We start from the raw sequence: 17,573 nt of genomic DNA, 5'->3' as shown, positions 1-17,573 counted from the left end.
AAACTAATCTGTTAAGACTCGTACGTGTAAGCAATATTCGCATAGATTGGAACAATCTCTGCGTTGCATATCATACATTTCTGTGTATAATTATAAACACCGACTTTGGATGTATATCCAACCATAAGAGCTGTTCGATGCGTCTTGTACAAATTATTACAACCAAGTGCAGAATTATTTAATTATGACTTAGCTATCGTTATTAACAGAATGATGCAAATTTCTCAACAAAGCTAGCAAGACTAAAGGCGAAGATCATCATCCCAGATGTGACGTCAGCTCTTTTTTGCAAGTATCAAGGCAATTCCTTCATCTGAACAAAACGGGGAAGACAACAACACTGTTGTTCAAAATTAATTCAAAGCATATCGCTCGCAAAACTTAGTAATCATAGTTAATTAGAAAGACTAAAACATCTTTACAACATTACTTCTCCAAAAACATTTACGCCATGAGTAACTTCTTTTCAACATTTTGAGCTCAAAATTGAACCATGCTAATCCGGGACTACAATTATAAAAGCATTATGCAGACTAATGATCTGAATTAAAACCCTAATTTTAAATAGCTGCCAGAAAAATTTAGGCGACAAAACTTGTGAGTTGAAAAGAATTTGCAGACAACGGGAACAAAACTATCATCATAAAGATTATTCTCATTAAGGAACAAAAACTATTCACAATATATAATTCATCACTTCATTCGCCGCTTCCCTCGAAATTTGTCACTTCAAGTCCATATAAACAAACAACAGTAGGTACCAGCAATGCTTAACAAAGACAAAACAAACAAATTTGTTCACGCTTATTCGATCGATTTTTGCGTACATAAATGTTGAACTAAATAAGTGAAGTCTGGTTTGAGTGTTGAACAAACTTCAATTGAGAATTTATGACCTCCAATTACATTCACGCTTCGTTCAGCATAAATAGCTTCAAAGTAGAGCCTAGACTTCGTGTAGGCAGAAAGCACAAGCTGTTACGTAAACTGACAGTTTGATCACTCACTGAACAAGAACGAATATTCAACTTTCAAACAAGTGTGAAGGTTGAACAATCTGTCAAGTGTAAACATTTCATGCATCAAACCTTCCGAAATATTCCGTCTTTGCATTGCTTTCAAGTAGAGGTCGTTAAGGGGGAAAGATTAGCAACCCTAAGCAGTACGCTTATTTGTGAAACAAGCCCTCCTCCCATGTTGAATTTTATTCAAAGGTCTTAATAGCTGCCGCAGAGCCAAAGCCAATCTCACAAAAATCTTTCCTTAACTTGACAACAACTTTTTTCTTGGCACATGCTTAATTTTTTAAATAAGATCTTTGAAAAAGGTTTTTGCTTTCCGATGCGTGTTAAAAGTTACACAGAAGACGGCATATATGCACAAAGAATTTCTATTTTTTTTTAAATTTACTTTCATCAAAAACTACAACACATTGCTGGACAATTGAATTATTGGTTCGATTGTGAATGTAATTCAACAATCATTCTGAGGAAAAAACAGAAGCATCCGTTCAACAACTTCAATTCAGGTATGTCAACTTCTTGGATTTGTCATAAAGACACGTCATGACTTTTTCCAGATTCTGGATCGTCTCCAAGACTGCCTCGTAAGTTTTGTCTTTGTCGTCTGTCTGGAACAACTCCAGTACTCCGGATCCCTGGTCAATGGTACCTCGCAACAGTCCATCCAAAATCATCTGACTCAGCTTCTTCTCAACGTCTGCTTCTGGGAGCTCAATAAGTTCTGCCACTTTCCGCACCTGCACATAGGGTGAAAAAAATGGCATATCCGAGGTTTGAAACATTCCCCTCTGACCAAATATCATGCAAATGGTGATGAGAGGAGTTTTAGACACCAACCTCCCTTAGTACGAGGGGAAAAACAAAAACAAGAATTTAATTAATGTCCATTTGGTAACTTTAAATGTTGTCACATCTGAAAAAATGTGAAATTCATACAAGCCCCACTTTCTAGTTCAGAAAAACTTCACATTTTGAAAGCATCCCAGCCTAAAACAGTTGGCACCATTTTAAGGCACAGTAGAATTTCATTACATTGAAAATTTTCATAATGTAAATTTGATAAATTAATAACTCTATGCCTTCATCAATATATCAATCAACTCGAACGTATGAGCTCTATATCCATCAAGAAAATGACTGAGGGGTTGACAAAGGGGCATCAAACAGTTAAGACTAAGAACCGCTCTTCACACCTTGACATTGTCTCCTTAAAACAGTTTTGATGAATCGCATACTTATTAAAGCTCAAAGAGAGCTGCTCGATCACTTAATGCCCTCAAAGCGCTATCTGTTTATCTTGGTTTTTTTTAAAAAAAGTCAAATGAGTCGGATAAAAAATCGGTCAAGCAAAAAATGGCATACAAAAAACCACAGGACTAAAATAATTGCGACAAACTTCGTTTCAGAGGAATTAAAAATAGTGATATCAACACAGTAACCGTAGTTAAAAAAACTATCCAAGAGTGAAAATACGTCAAATACTTAGAAATTCATCTCAACAATTAGTTAAATTATCAATAAGTCAAGTATCTCCTGAAAAAAACCAACTCACAACTGCTTTCCACAATTGCTGCTAAAAACCGTTTCAAACGTTATCGTGTTCAGTCATATGCACTATTCTGTTTAGAAAAGAGCATACTTATTTAGAAAACAAAATTGGAGCATACGAGATTGCTGGGGTAGAAAAAAGAGAGACTATTTTATTGAAATGATACGATTGATTTTTTTCGGAAACTAAAAAAAAATATCAACTACCATTTCAGCCAATACACGAATCAACAGTTACAGCTGCCATGCAGAACTATTTTTAGCAAAATTTCAAGTCAAAGCAGATCGCTTTAGCATCAAGCCGCCGAAAAAAAGACCACTTGAAAAAATAGTAGCTCGACAGCAAAAAAGTTTCCGATGAAATTAACAAATTAGCTTTTAAATCATTTAAGAGGTTTTGAGGACTACAAATTGTATGAATCAATTTACAATTGTGGTATTAATTTGAAGTTCTGCATCTAAAGTTCATTACAAAAGAATTTTTAAAAGTCATTTCGTAAAATATAGTGACACAGACAACGTCCGCAACTTAAAAATTTTTGGGAATTTTAGGAAACAATTTTGGGAATTTTCGACAGGTTTTCGAAGAATTTGTTTATTTTTAACCAAAATGCTGATTTTTTATCGCTTTTGCCAAATTTGAGAAAATTTCATCCTGAAAAAATTACCCCCCCCCCCCCGCTCTTCCGTTTTCAGATAATTGTTTAACTACGTCTGCCCAAAACACAATGTGAAAAATTAGCCTTTTAATATTGACAATTTTGGGGTTTTGGATTGTTTGTTCTAATTGGATGCTAAAACTGGCTTCTAAAGGAAATTAACTGGACTGTGGGGACAACTTTTGCACAAATTTTCAGTTCTTCGCTTTTTTTCTGTCGAGAGAGGTGATCCTGTAATTTTTTGCTCAAAAAACGTGGTTTCTAAATATCTTTTCATTGAGAGAACAAAAGTCTCCCTACGATTGGGTTTTCAGATATTTGTAAAAAACGAGTTATTGGGGGACTCCGAGAACTCTTAATTTGTTTCTTATTATTTCCCTATGGTAAGACAACAACAAATTGGTCCTCCTACCTCTGAAAATGGGCTCAGCGTTTTTTCGCGAACTTTAAAAGCAATACAAAGACAATACAGAAAAAACTGTTTACCATCTTGGTCAACAAAAATGGACACTTGAAAGTGGTCCATCTATAGACATACTTTTAATTCAGTATATTGCGGGTGCCTAAACTTGTGCCTAAACTTGTCGCATTTTATCCTTTCTCAAAGATCCGAAATGCATCAAGAATTACTCTTTTGCCTAAGCAACAAGTTGAATTTGATAAAGACTCATATTTTGACTTGCCAAAGTGTGCGAAAGTCGTTCAAGCTATTCAACGATTCTTTCCTGGAGATAACAAACGAATTTGCACCTATGAAAACCTTTATAGCCTCGAAGTCTAAAAATCCAAAATGGCTATGCAACGAGATTAAAAACTTGAGAACACAAAAATTGACGCCCATTGCAAATGGAATCAATCAAGAAAACTCTATTTATGGAGAAATTCAAGGAATTTAGAAAAAAGTTAGATTTACTCATCAAAAGCTAAAAAGCAATATTTTCAAAAAACTTTAAGTAAATGCGTCGGAGACTCAAGACAGACATATAAACTACTCAATGATTTAAGTGGCAAAAGCATTCGTAGTCAAAGCATTCCCTTCAGCTATAATGGAAAGGTAAAAGATCAAAAAGAGATGTTGCCAATTGTTTCAACAAATTCTTAACAGGAGTAGGGAAAAATGTCGCACACATGATTCCTCATCAACCGTTAAAACCCATAGAGAATCAAATACAAAGTATGCAGCTGTTTGAAACTGATCAAAGTGAGGTTATTGAGATCATATATAGCTCGGATAATAAAACATCATCTGGGCAGGATGAAATTGGCAATGTGTTGGTGAAAACGACAGGTCAAAATGTAGCGCCGTTGTTGACATATTTCATCCATCTATCATTCAAGAAAGGAAAATTCCCAGGTGAATTAATAAGGCAAAAGTTTTACCTCTTCATAAAGAAGGTGATAAAACTGATGAAAACAACTATAGACCGATATCTTTATTAGTGATCTGGAGCAAAATTTTTGAACGAGTGATGTTCAATAGATTATACCATTTCTTTGAGAAGTTCAGTCTGTTAACAAAGAGCCAGTTTGGTTTTCGCAAAAAACATAGTACCATTGACGCTTTAATTCATCTAATCGAAAAAATACGAGCCAATAAGAACGAATCAATTTAGTGTCATTTTGGACCTCAAAAAAGCATTTGACACAATAGATCACATAATTTTGTTAACTAAATTAGAAACCTATGGTGTACGGGGTAATGCCGTGCTTGGTTTCAGTCATACCTAACTACGAGATACCAAAGGGTCGAATTAAATGGCGCTTCTTCCTCTTGGCTACCAGTAAACTGCGGGGTCCCTCAGGGATCAATTTTGGGTCCTTTGTTATTTATTATCTATATTAATGATCTACCCTCATGCTGCAAAGCTAGCAAAATTACACTATTTGCTGATGACACCAATATTTGCTCCATAGGACTTACACAAAATGAAATTCAATCAGATTTAAACAAAGTAAGCAATTGGCTGAATTCCAATAAATTTTGTTTGAATAATACGAAAACTGTGCAAACGAACATAGGAAATAGTGCTTCCGGAAATAGCTATACTCTTAATAACTGTTTAATTTCTTTGAGCCTGTGTAAGTATCTTTGTATACGCTTGGATTATAAACTGTCTTTTGTTTCACATGTCGATTATGTTAAAAAGAAAAACAGTGCGGGATAATATCTAAGTTAAGACACTATGTTCCTAGGAGGCAATTAATACAATATAACAAAAGAAATATTAACCCTATCATCTAATATGGTATCTTGGTTTATGGATGTATATCATATTCCTCTCTATCAAAAATATATCTTCAGAAGAAAATTTCAAAATTCAATTTCGCAAACATATGGATCACAGCGAAGATATATTTGTTTAGAACAAAATTCTTACGGTCTATGAACTGCACATCTATGAGCTTTTGAAATTTGTTCTAAGGTCTATAAACCAATTGCATTCTAAAACGTTTTTGAATGACCTATTTGTCTTTGAAAAACCAAAAATTACTAGAAGTGATGCTTTCTGCCTTTTGAATGAACCATTTTGTAAAATTAAAATTGAAGGTGCTCAGTCAGATATAGAGCTGCTAGGCTGTACAATGTGCTTGCCACGCAAAACTTGTTTGAGAGCTCAACAGGATATACAACAAATGAAATTCGCCTATTTTATCATAAATTAAAAGACTTCTATCTACTCAATAATCAAGAATTAGTGAAACATATTTTCAGCTTTTGAGCTGGTAATTTTCCTTACCTTTATCCTGCATGCTAAAGGAGTACCCAGATAGGGATGGCTTTTCTGTGGAAAAAACGTTTTTTTTTTTGAAAATTTAATTGAACGCTAAAAGCAATACATGGTAGGGTAAGAACAATGCTGACCGGCGATTCTGGCATAAAATAGTATGGCATCATACTTAATAGAAGAACTAGACTTAACCCATTATCCAAAAAAATATATATTTTTTTTATTTTTGATATTTTTGGATATTTAGATATAATAAGTGGTCCAATTGAAGGGCAGGATTTAGCGGACCGCTCGTCCCGTTGCCTGTCCCCTCTGGGTCTCTTAAATTAATATGTTTCTATATTATTTTGTTTATTATTAACACCGGAGAAATTCTTTCTTTAAAATAAAACAAAAACTAATTGATCAACAAAGTTCACCCCACTGAAATAGGGAAAAAATTCAACGTGAAATTTGTGTGCCTGAATTGCATGACTCGACAGCTAACAAGCTTAACAAATTGAAAAACTCAATTTAGAAAATAAGGTATTTGAACAAAAACACTTTAAAAAGGTTTACAGGCATTTTATGTAAACAGATAGTTATCCGACAATCTGTCTATTTTGACAAGGTCTTTCTGTTCATCTGCTTACAACTTACTATTTTCCCTGTAAACAGTGCCTTTTTATGCTGGTTACAGCTCGAACATTAACGATTCTTGTTGAGCCATATTTGTTCCTACCCCTCTTGAAGGGGGAGGAACTATATACTCAAATGGTTTTTTTTTCAGAAACTTTTGGCCGATCGATATATTCATCGTAGAGAGTTGAGACTTGTATCATTAGAAAGCTTGTCCAGTGTAGAATATGAAACTCAAAAGAATTTTTTAATTTTCTTTTTTTACAGGGAGTAATCGAGGTTTAAACTTTTGGGAAAATGGAGTGAATTCCGTTGATTTTATTCACATTTTCAGGAATTTTTGACAAAATTTCGTTAAATTTGCTAAAATTTGTTAAATTTTTTCAAGAAAGTGTTGTTAATTTTACTCTTAAAGTAAAAAAAAACATTGTCAGCTATTTTCATTTTATTTTTTTGTCAAAAATTCTGGCTAAATATTTCAAAATTCAGACTTTCATCAAAAACAGCACGAAATAAGTTTCTTCAGTCCCCTTTGATTAAATTTGCAGGAAGTACACACGCAAGCACCACTAACACAATCTTTCTAGACTCAAAAGGGGGCTATTTTTACTTCAAATTCCGTTGCGAGTGCTCCATAATTAAAACTTTGCCGTTTTTTGCTAACTTTACTCGTTGATTATCACAAACGCAACATTTTTTTGATTTTTTAACTAAAATATTTAAATCCATAACAGTCGAAAAAATAAGCGTTCTTAAGGGACAAACAGCAGTAGCAGAGCTAGTTTTGGACCAATCTTGGACTGTTAAAATCCAAAAATAATTGGGATTGTAATCAGTCGCTCTTTTTTATGAAAAAAATTCGATCTTTTTATATATTAATTAAATAACAGAACATTTCCAATCAAAGCTCACTAGTGAGAGGTGCAATTCGCTTCCTAATAAGCTCCAAATTATTGTATCCAGTTTATTACTCGAAAGCTTATGGTCGTTTTGACTTTTAAAAGTAACTGATCTTCAAATAAGTAATGGCTTATTGCATTTTGCTTCAATTTTTTTCGTAATTTAGTCAACTTACAGCTTAGTGTCAGCAAGGAAAGAATGCTTATTCTTTGTACTTAATTAAAATTTAATGTTTATTGTGGTTTTACACTTGAATTTATGGTTTTCTGGCTTTGATACTACTAGATTCCACATTTTTATTTTCAGGTATTTGCCCATTTTTCATGTTTTCCAGTTTGTCACATTATCACGTTATTGACAGTTCATACATCACATAATTGGCGTTCAAAATAAGGCACATTCGATAATATAAAAATCCTTAAGGATATAGACTCTGGTTTTAACGGCTTCGACAAAACTTTCTCAAAGATTTTAATTGATTCTTTTTTAATTTTGTCTTTAACTGTCGTTTTTACTTTGTCTTTTTAGTCGTATGAAATTTCCTGTACAATGATCCTTTTTCATTGGCTTATCATGGAAGAATAGATGGGCCGACATTCTGATATTAGTAGATAGCTGATGGCTTTCATCTCATTGAAAACAATTGTTTTCAAAAAGAAAAAAAAACTTTTCAACTTTTTCAACCTGCTATCGTTATTTACAGGCCAAATAAGACAAAATTGTTAAGGGACGGTGTCAAAGGTTTTGGTGACACAAAATCTAATGTTTTTAAAAAGAAGTCGTCATGACTTTACTGGTTTCGATACGGGTTTTTCACAAAAGAAAATTAATTTTTTATTTTTGTCATATTTTACGTTCTTTTTGTAGACGTAAGGTATATTCTGGATAAAGGCAGGTCTCAAGGGCTTCCTTTGGAAGAATGAACGAACCTATTTAATTATTTCATTTTGTAATTAATGGCTTTCATGTCTTTGGAAATGTACTGGTTTCGATACGGGTTTTTCACAAAAGAAAATTAATTTTTTTATTTTTGTCATATTTTACGTTCTTTTTGTAGACGTAAGGTATATTCTGGATGAAGGCATGTCTCAAGGGCTTCCTTTGGAAGAATGAACGAACCTATTTAATTATTTCATTTTGTAATTACTGGCTTTCATGTATTTGGAAATAGTTTTTTTTTTCGAAAAACAAGCATTACTTATTTTTGCCTTTTTTTCTCTTTTGTCTACTTGTTACCTGATTTCATTAATGAGATATGCTAAAATGCATTACCGGTGTTTGAAGAAGGTGCAATCAAACATTTTTTGAGGGCCAAAGTATGGCTTAACGGCTTCGAATGCATTTTCTGGCAAAACTTAACTGATTTATTGTTTGTTGTCTACTTGTTGTTTTGTAACCGCATAAAAAATTGAACACCGGCAGTTCTTAATTCCTTCTATAGAAGCATTGGTAATCCTACACCTATGGGATATTTTAGTTGATTTCTAACGGTTTTCATTACTTTGGAATTATTTCTAAAAAAATAACAGGCGAATTTTTCAAATCTACTGTTTTTGTTCTTTATTGTCTAATTGTTACCAACCCTTATTATCGATTGGTCCCATATATTTCTGTGAATTACAAGTTATTTTGTTTTGTTTCAGTTTCATCTGACGCTATTTTGACTTTGTTATTAGGTTTTGTTTTTTAAAACAGACATAAATTTTTTGATGTAATTAATGTTTGTTGTTGTTGTTTGATATTGCTGTTTGTCTTGACTCGCTTTCTTAATATTGACATATCTCATCAATCAATGCATCATTTTTTTACTCCACTGAGTTATTTGCTTCAGAGGCTATCTTTTCGTTCATACAACAAATTTTTTGAAAAATTCTTGAATTTTTGGGGTTTTCTATCGGTTCCTCATTTGGTAGACAATTATGCCAAAATCGTGGATGAGCGGGGTGGGAACCTCCAACCGCACATTACCGAGCCTCCTTGTCTTTTTGATACTTTCTGACGGGGAAGCTTTTAAACAAAGAATACAGAGTCAAAATCAAGCTGGTGCAACACAAAAAATTTGGTTAAGTTCCGTTAATTAGGAGTTCTATAGGTTCTAGCCCATTTTGGACGGAAAAGGGGAACTCACGTGAACTGTAGAGTAAGGCTGTACAACTCTGCACAGATTCTGCTCCATTAGTCGTTCATACAATTTCTTCAAATGGTGCACCATAACTGGGTCACTTTGGAACACATCACTGTACTCTTGTACATAGTTCTTGTACACTAACAGTTGCTTCTCATGATAGGCTGTTGCAATATTCTTCAAAGCATCGATATCTCTCCCATTGTACTTCAACGCCAACTTACCACTCACAATAGATTTCACTTCATCTGCTTGATTCATTATGATTTTGCACAGAAGCATGTATTTAAGAGCGCGTAATGCATGTGGCGAAGAGACACTGTCAAAGCCTTCGAAAGCTTCATAGAAATACGAGTAGGCAGTTTTGAAATCCTTCTCTTCTGAGGCGTGAATAATTCCAGACTGCAAATCGAGCTGAGCTTGCAGTTTTGGAGGACAGTATATGGTAGTGACTGTGGTCCTTGCCGACGTTAGCGAGGCACGCGCTTTCGAGATATTGCCCAAGGCGTGATAAATTCTGCTTTCGTGTAGGAACACTTCCACCAGCAGTGACTTGTCATCCACTTTCTTCAGCTCGTCCAGTAGTTTGGCAGCAAGGTCAATACCGTCTTGGAATTGCCCGAAAGTGAAGTAAAGTTCGACCAATCTAGCCTGGAGATTTTGTCTGAGGAATATCCGCTTCTCTGTGGTTGCCCACTCGATGCAGTCTTTACACAGTTGAATCTCGACCCCTGTTTTGGCCTCCATGTCCAAGTAAAGGTCAATGAGCGTTCGCACCATTTTGGCCGCCTTAGCTTTGCTGACCTATAAAAAAATGAATACTCAACACATTCCTATTTTTCATACAAAAACCTGGGAGCACTTATCAAGAAGCTATCAAAACGTTCAAAATTTGAAAGGAAACGCAGTATTTTAACTTCATGTTTTAACTAAAGTTCCAGTTTCATTTTATGGTACCAAAAAGCGTTTGCTTGACAGAATTTCTATATAGACTCTTCTGAAAACCGCTTCTAAAAATAGAATTGTTTTGAGCAATGATTAAAAATAGGGTGTTTCACTCCAACTTAACTTAAAATTACTAATGGGCTTACAGGCTCCTGTTGAAAAGAAACCATTTTGTGACATTTGAAAACATAGTTGGCAGATTGACAGAAAATAGCCGCGATAGCTTTGTAGATCTGCAGTCTCCAACAGATAAATAGCCGGAAAATAGCTACCGTTAAAAGCATCTTAACTCATATCAAGATTGAAACAGAAAAAGAAAATAGAGATAGAAATTGACAAAATTTTTTTCTGAGTTCGAAAGTGTTTAAATTCGGCGTGCAGTTTCAGTTAGATTCTAAAACCAAATTCTCGCTTCTCAACTTCAAACTATTAGGCTTAATACTAATGTCAGCCAGCAATCACTCCAATGAACTTTGATATAAGGCACTAAGATTTAAAGACCGGGCTTTATCAGTTTATCCGTTTCTTTTGATTTTGCTCTTTTGACACCGAACGTATTTACTACATTGCGTAAATCAATGAGTGAAAAATTTAAAATTCGTTCAGTTGAACAGTGAATGACGTAACTCTGGAGTAAAACGTGAAAATCTTGAATTATGTAAAACGAAGAACGTGACCGAAAGTTAAAGCGAATTAAAGAAAAGAGAGTGCCTAAAAAATCAGTTGAGAAGCTAACGGCGGCCATTAAAAAAAAAGAGAACCATCTATTCTTTTTAATAATTGCTAGAATTTATCTTTTGATTCTGTATAAAACATTGCTGCTTTTATAAGCAGCTCCAAATAACATTTAATTGCAGTGACAAAATCATTTTTGAGAGTAAGGTAACTTATGCGACCAAAAACTTAACCACTTGACTGAAGAAATACTTAATCCACTAAAATAGAAAAAATTATGTCACGCACTCAGCTCAGTCGAAATTGCAGTAACGAATGAACAAAAAGGAGATTTGAAGTGATTGTGACGTCATGTGGCTCTACAAAAACGGTAAAATGCAGCTCCTCAATTATTGCATGAGGAACAACTTTAATTACACTCAATCACCTACCCAATATTTCGCAGCCAAATATTAAACAACAAATTGAAAGAGCAAAGAAAAAACCTGAATAAAACCAAAAATTTATACAATTCATTACAGTGAAAAGTGATTTGTCTAGCTTTCAAGTGTCACTTCATAGTAATAACACCTATAGGATTGCTCTTATTTAAGAATTGATCAAAAACTACAGCAAACACCATAAAATTCAAAGAAATGCGAAAACGTTAAAAAAGACAATTGACAAAAAATTATTCGATTTTCTATAACAGAAACAAATTTAAATTGACAATTATCAAGAGATAACCCCGAAGTGCTAGAACAACTAATTTTAGCCACAAAACTCCCAAAATGCAATCACAAATTAAAGAGCAACACAAATTGGTGAAAAAATCAAACAAGGTAAGTGGAAAAAATAACAGACACCAAAACTCGCTTTAGATGCTCAAAAATGTTTCCAAACGCACCGCACTTTTACCAGATTAGATAATTGAGAAAAAACCATTGACGAAAAAATTCGGAGGACAAAAAAAAACTTTCAAAAGTCACATGTGACCAAAAAACTATTGCTCGCTTATTAAAAAATTTTTTGCCCCTTCTTTTCTCGCTCTCTCAAATACGCGAAATGAACAGACAACACAATCTCTTCTTCAAAAAGTTGACCTGAAAACTTTCACGCATTTCAATTCCTGTTTCTAAAAAATTTTCCGAAATGTTGAACAAAATGATCTGCAAAATGCTAAAAATCTACCTTCCATCAATTATTTTGGGAGCAGGTTTTATTACCGAATTTGCTCCGCCATTTACACATCCGACACCTGGCAAAAACATTTAACAACAAAAATATAACGAACGAAAAAACAAAAAATTTGCATTATTTATTTTATTTCAGTGAACAGAGCCCGAACTAGTCTTCAACGGCATCTTTAAGGATTAAAACCTATAGAACAGACCTAAACTAAAAACTGATCAAGAACAAACGAAGCGAGAAGCCTAAAATCAAAAGAATTATGCATTAAAATATAACAAAAAATCGGCTTCAATTTGCTTAAATAACCCAATTATCTTCAACAAGAACAACAAAAATAAAATCAATTATATTCAAATACAGCCAAAACACCTAAAAGAACTAATTTGAGAAAGGGAAATCCACCAAATGCTATAACAATGATGAAGAACAAAAAATCTGATTTAAAAAGCGTCCAATATAGCGTAATGGTAAAAAAGCTCAAAATCGAATCTAGAAGTTTATTTTTTTTTGCTTCAGATGCTTAAAAAATTGCTTCCGAAGGCACTCGTACTAAATTAGGCATGCAATACAAACATATTGAACTGAAAAAGAGAGTTTGAGCTAAAAACTGCTCGTGATAAAATCCCTCAGCTAACGCTCGCAGTAGTAAAATTTGGGGTGGTCTACCGCACAGAAATAGGATCCCTCCCAGCCCAGTCTCGGACCAACTTCAAAATCATACAGCTTAGTGCTGGAAGCATGCCTACATTGCCGAGCTACGGATACCAAAACTTCTTAGACGAAATCACGCTAAAGCTGAGTAATACAAACTTATAGTACGATTGCGATTAGCGATTCGCCGAATAGTCATGCAATATTTTCTTAACCAATACATAATCTAACTAAGTTTTCTTTTTAAATCATTAAACAATAAACCTGAAATAAGGCAACATGGCCCAGATGGTAACTCGCGTAAACGCATAATCACCTGGGTTACGTTGCCTTTTGGATTCCATTATAATTTATCAAACACAAACAAACAAAACTATCTCACTTTTGTCTTTGTTATCAAAGCTATCTCAGTTTTGGGTTTTTATCAGACCTAATTAAAGAAATCGCTCTATAAAAACAACGAAGAAGTAAACTTCTCGCATTTATCAAAAATAACCATGAAAAACAGTCCAGAAACCTCAGATAACTTCCGATATATTGTTTACAGCGCTCAAGTCCTAATTCCATCTCAGTTTTCCTTTGAGCTAAACACAAAAAGACGCAAAGTTGATCGCAAAGAGAGGGCAACCTCACCACGCAAGTTCAGCCGAAAGGACTAGCACATTGGATTGACCAATTTACGGAATGGCAGTTTGCAGTTGTTAACCATGAGCCACAAAAGACACAGCAGCAGTTCAGATGGTGTAATGACATACCATTTGAGCACCAACACATTTTGGTCTATTCAAACGATAGTCCAAAACACATGGAGAAGATTATTAAATCCTATATCCGTCATGAGAGTAAAGTCCTCTTTGAGATCAAAGCCAGAATTTTTACGCCAACAAGCGCTTCCCAGACCTTCAATGAGCAGTTCTTGCGATTTAATTCATCAGATATTACAAGACGAGGAGATATCTTCGAGCAGTTCACCAGAAACGCTGATACAGTAATGGACATATCACCTAAGCGTTGCAGCGCAATGGACATAGTATGGGAAATTGAACGCTCTTGCCCGAATAGACTATTGGAATCTGCAAGCATGACAGAATATCAGAGGAGAATTATAGCAAAAATTGAGAGCCTTGAGAGTACCGACTCCCCATTTAAACAAACTTTGGAAGACTATATTGATATTTTAGCGACTGGGTGGGGATCGATTTACAGAACTGACCACTCAGTTTATTTGGAAGTTCAATGTGGAATGAACAACGCACAGTGCACATGCTGGGAATGTTGGGATGCCCCATTAGAGGATAGTTGTGACGTATACGAGGAAAATTCCGATGAGTCATCAAAACAAACAAAAGAAAGCAGATAAAAGAAAAACTTCTATGCAAATCATTTTCTGTAAATGCACTCTGTTAAACAGTTTGTTACGTAATCATTTTCATGATAACAATTCCTGATATTAATAAAGTTTTAAGCAACTTTGAAATTGTATCTAAATTGTTTCCTAAGAACAAAAGAACAAAGAATGCGTTTTTAGCTGTCTGTATGTTTATTGATCCGAACACCGATCTGCAAATCATTAACAAATTGGCTCCGCATGGTGGGTTGATAGGACCTGGTGACAGTAATTTGCATGGCTATTTGAAAAATTCAAAGATCTTGAGAACAAATGCTGCTTTTCATGATGCTTACGGCTTTATGAAGGAACAATATGATATAGGACCTGGGTATGTCTACATGTTGTCGGAAATTCCAAGCCACTTTCTTCTTGGACACCTTACAGGAATTATCTTTTGGATTTTGTTCAAACTGGTTTTTTGGTCCTACTTTGTAGCTCTTCCCTTTTGAATGAATAATTACGATACAGATAAATTCACACTGCGCATCTCTAAGCTTGCATCTCTTCATTTATCTCAGACAAGCATCAAACGAGAAATTATTTTGAGAAAACAGTGTTGGAAAAAAGTGGGTCAGAAGTTTGTATTGGTACGAACCGAAATTGATCTCACAATATCTGAAGTAGAGCTGCTAGTAGAAGCATTCAGGTTATTGGAATATTTTATTTCAATATCGCAACAGTCTGACCAAATTCCGCCACCAGAGGCACCTCCCAGAGCTACATTTTAAAAATGGGGGATGACTTGCCAGACTGTCAGTTGGATTTTGCAACCAAAATTTTATTTGATCAGAACGACCAAGAAAGGCCACCGTGGAAGCTATGTGGAAGCATAGAAAGATCATTAGTCTTTTACAGTTTACACATTTTTCTTTTACTCGGTGCCATAGCAGTTAGTCTTTGTTTTCTATTCATCACAAAATTTTCAACAGAACGCCCTGAAATTTGGTCGCTGCTAGCATTTAGTATTGGTTGTTTAATTCCAACACCAAAATGAATAAGGTTATAGTGACTGATCCTCATTTGTTGATGATGGTGGTAGGACCCAGTGGCTCAGGCAAAACTCGATTGGTTGCCGAACTCTTCATTAAACAGAAAAAACTGTTTTACCCCTGCTTTGACAAAATAATATACGTTTATCAACATTGGCAAAAAATTTATGACGAACTCCACAATAACTTGGGCACAGGAATCAGTTTTATTCAAGGACTTGACTGGAGCAAAATTAATTCTACTCCCGATAAAGCTCGCCTACTGATAGTTTTTGACGACGTCTACACTGATGCAAGCCAGCAGGAGGAGTTTTTGCATTTAGTAATTTCTGGTCGACACAAGAACCAGCATGCAATAATACTGAAGCATAACTTATATCAAAAGAGCCGAAACTCAAAAGCCATTGACCTTAATGGTACTCATATGCTTTTGCAGAAGAATCCTAGAGATATCTTACAAATTGATGTACTTGGCCGTCAACTGGGCAACCGCAAGCTCGTCTTATCGGCCTATAAATTAGCAACCAAGGAACCTTTTGGTCATTTGTTAATTGATCTGGATCCTAGATGCAGTGAGCATTTACGGCTGTGTTCCAAACTGACAGACCCTCACACAATATTTTACTGCTCAGAAATCTCGCAGAACAAACTTGAACTTGATGAATATTTCACATCATCGGACTACTTTCAAACTGCTTATAGACTTCAAACCTGTTCTGAAGCGCTTCGCAATACTTCACCTAAATGATAATTTCATAAAATTTTTACTGGATTATATATATAACATTGTTCAGGGAAATGTCTCATTAGCAAACAGTGTACTTAAACAGAACAAATTACAAAAATTCAAAAACCTTCTTTCAGTTCTGTGCAACAAGAAAGTTAAAATCAAACAAAAACGAAAGCTGTTAGCAACAAATCCAGGACTGCAGCTTGTTAAGTTGATCTACGAGCCAATTCAGATTCATTTTGAAAATGAACAATTGCAATAAATCGATCGCTCAAAAATTCATTCTCATATCACAACAAACATACAATGAGCTGCTAAACGCAAACAACACAATTAAACAAGAGTCCCCATCAGTTAAAGAAGTTTTACTATCAGACAGCAGGGCAAATGAATCTGATATTGCAGCCCAATTGAGCGTTGCAGCTACATTAAACAAAAAGAACTTAAAACAGGAATCAGATCAGGAACCTCGCGAAATGCTAGCCAATGAGCATCTTCAGACGAATCTGAGCGGAAACGAGGTAAAACAAATTGTAGAAGAGTTATTGTCAGCTGGCATGTCGAGTGGTAAAGTTGAAAAATCCAAAACAATTATCAAACTATTGCAAAATTCAGACACAATAACTGTTGACAAGCAGACTGGAAGGATACAAAGCAGAAGAGGAGGCCCTCAATCAGATAGCAATCTATTTGAATTGCTGATCAATATCCAGCATCCAACAAAAAAAATTTCCAGGAGATCTTGAATTGATAAAGGAATTAAAGATTGCACAACACCTGATTGCAAACACAAACGCCAAAGCAGTAAGCCCAAAGCTGACAAGAGACTCTAACACCACATGGCTCTCCATGTTTGCATCCAAGTTCTGAAGATCTTATCAGCGCAACTTATCAAACTGCTTCTAATATTAGGCGGAGTAGAGAAAAATCCAGGCCCAACAAAGAAACTTAAATGTGGAAGTTGCAAGAAACAATTAGGAAAAGGTACAAAAAACAAGCCCCTTTATTACTGCACGATATGTGGTTGGGTCCACAATCAATGCTCTGGGGTGCTTAATGCAAACGAATACAACAGCTATAACTTTACCTGCACCAAATGCAAGCGCGAAAGAGTTGTATCAACAGCACTTTCAAACAACAAGGACCTACAAAAAGTACATAAATTTTTCACGGAAGTCAATCATCCTTCAGCATATGGTAGCATTAACACGTTAATCAAGGAAACTGGAATCAAACGGCAGACTGTCGAGAACTACCTTACACACAACTCAACATATACCAAATTCAAACAAACGCGACACCGTTTTCTACGACTTAAGGTACAATCCTACCGGTTGAACGAAATCTGGTCACTAGATCTTGCTGATATGCAATCTCTAGCCAACGACAACAGGAATACTCGTTATCTATTAGTGGCTGTCG

General features: G+C 35.0%; 1 protein-coding gene across 1 annotated transcript in view; it reads right to left on the bottom strand.

The window, feature by feature from the left end:
• Positions 1 to 341: 341 nt before the first annotated feature.
• The window catches only part of LOC142343245 (26S proteasome non-ATPase regulatory subunit 11-like), a 37,969-nt gene continuing 20,737 nt past the window's right edge, over positions 342 to 17,573 (bottom strand). Inside the window, exons 2-3 of the mRNA XM_075395021.1 lie at positions 9,605 to 10,405; positions 342 to 1,759 (exon numbers count right to left, since the gene is read on the bottom strand). Coding sequence (XP_075251136.1) covers positions 1,520 to 1,759; positions 9,605 to 10,405 — 1,041 coding nt within the window. The 3' untranslated portion in view covers positions 342 to 1,519. The remainder of the gene's footprint in view (positions 1,760 to 9,604; positions 10,406 to 17,573) is intronic.

The sequence above is a fragment of the Convolutriloba macropyga genome, chromosome 7 (assembly GCF_964194025.1).
Source record: "Convolutriloba macropyga chromosome 7, txConMacr16.3, whole genome shotgun sequence".
Taxonomy (NCBI): Eukaryota; Metazoa; Xenacoelomorpha; order Acoela; family Convolutidae; genus Convolutriloba; species Convolutriloba macropyga.
The sequence above is the reverse complement of the archived record's forward strand: the minus strand, read 5'-3'. Positions and strand labels throughout refer to the sequence as shown.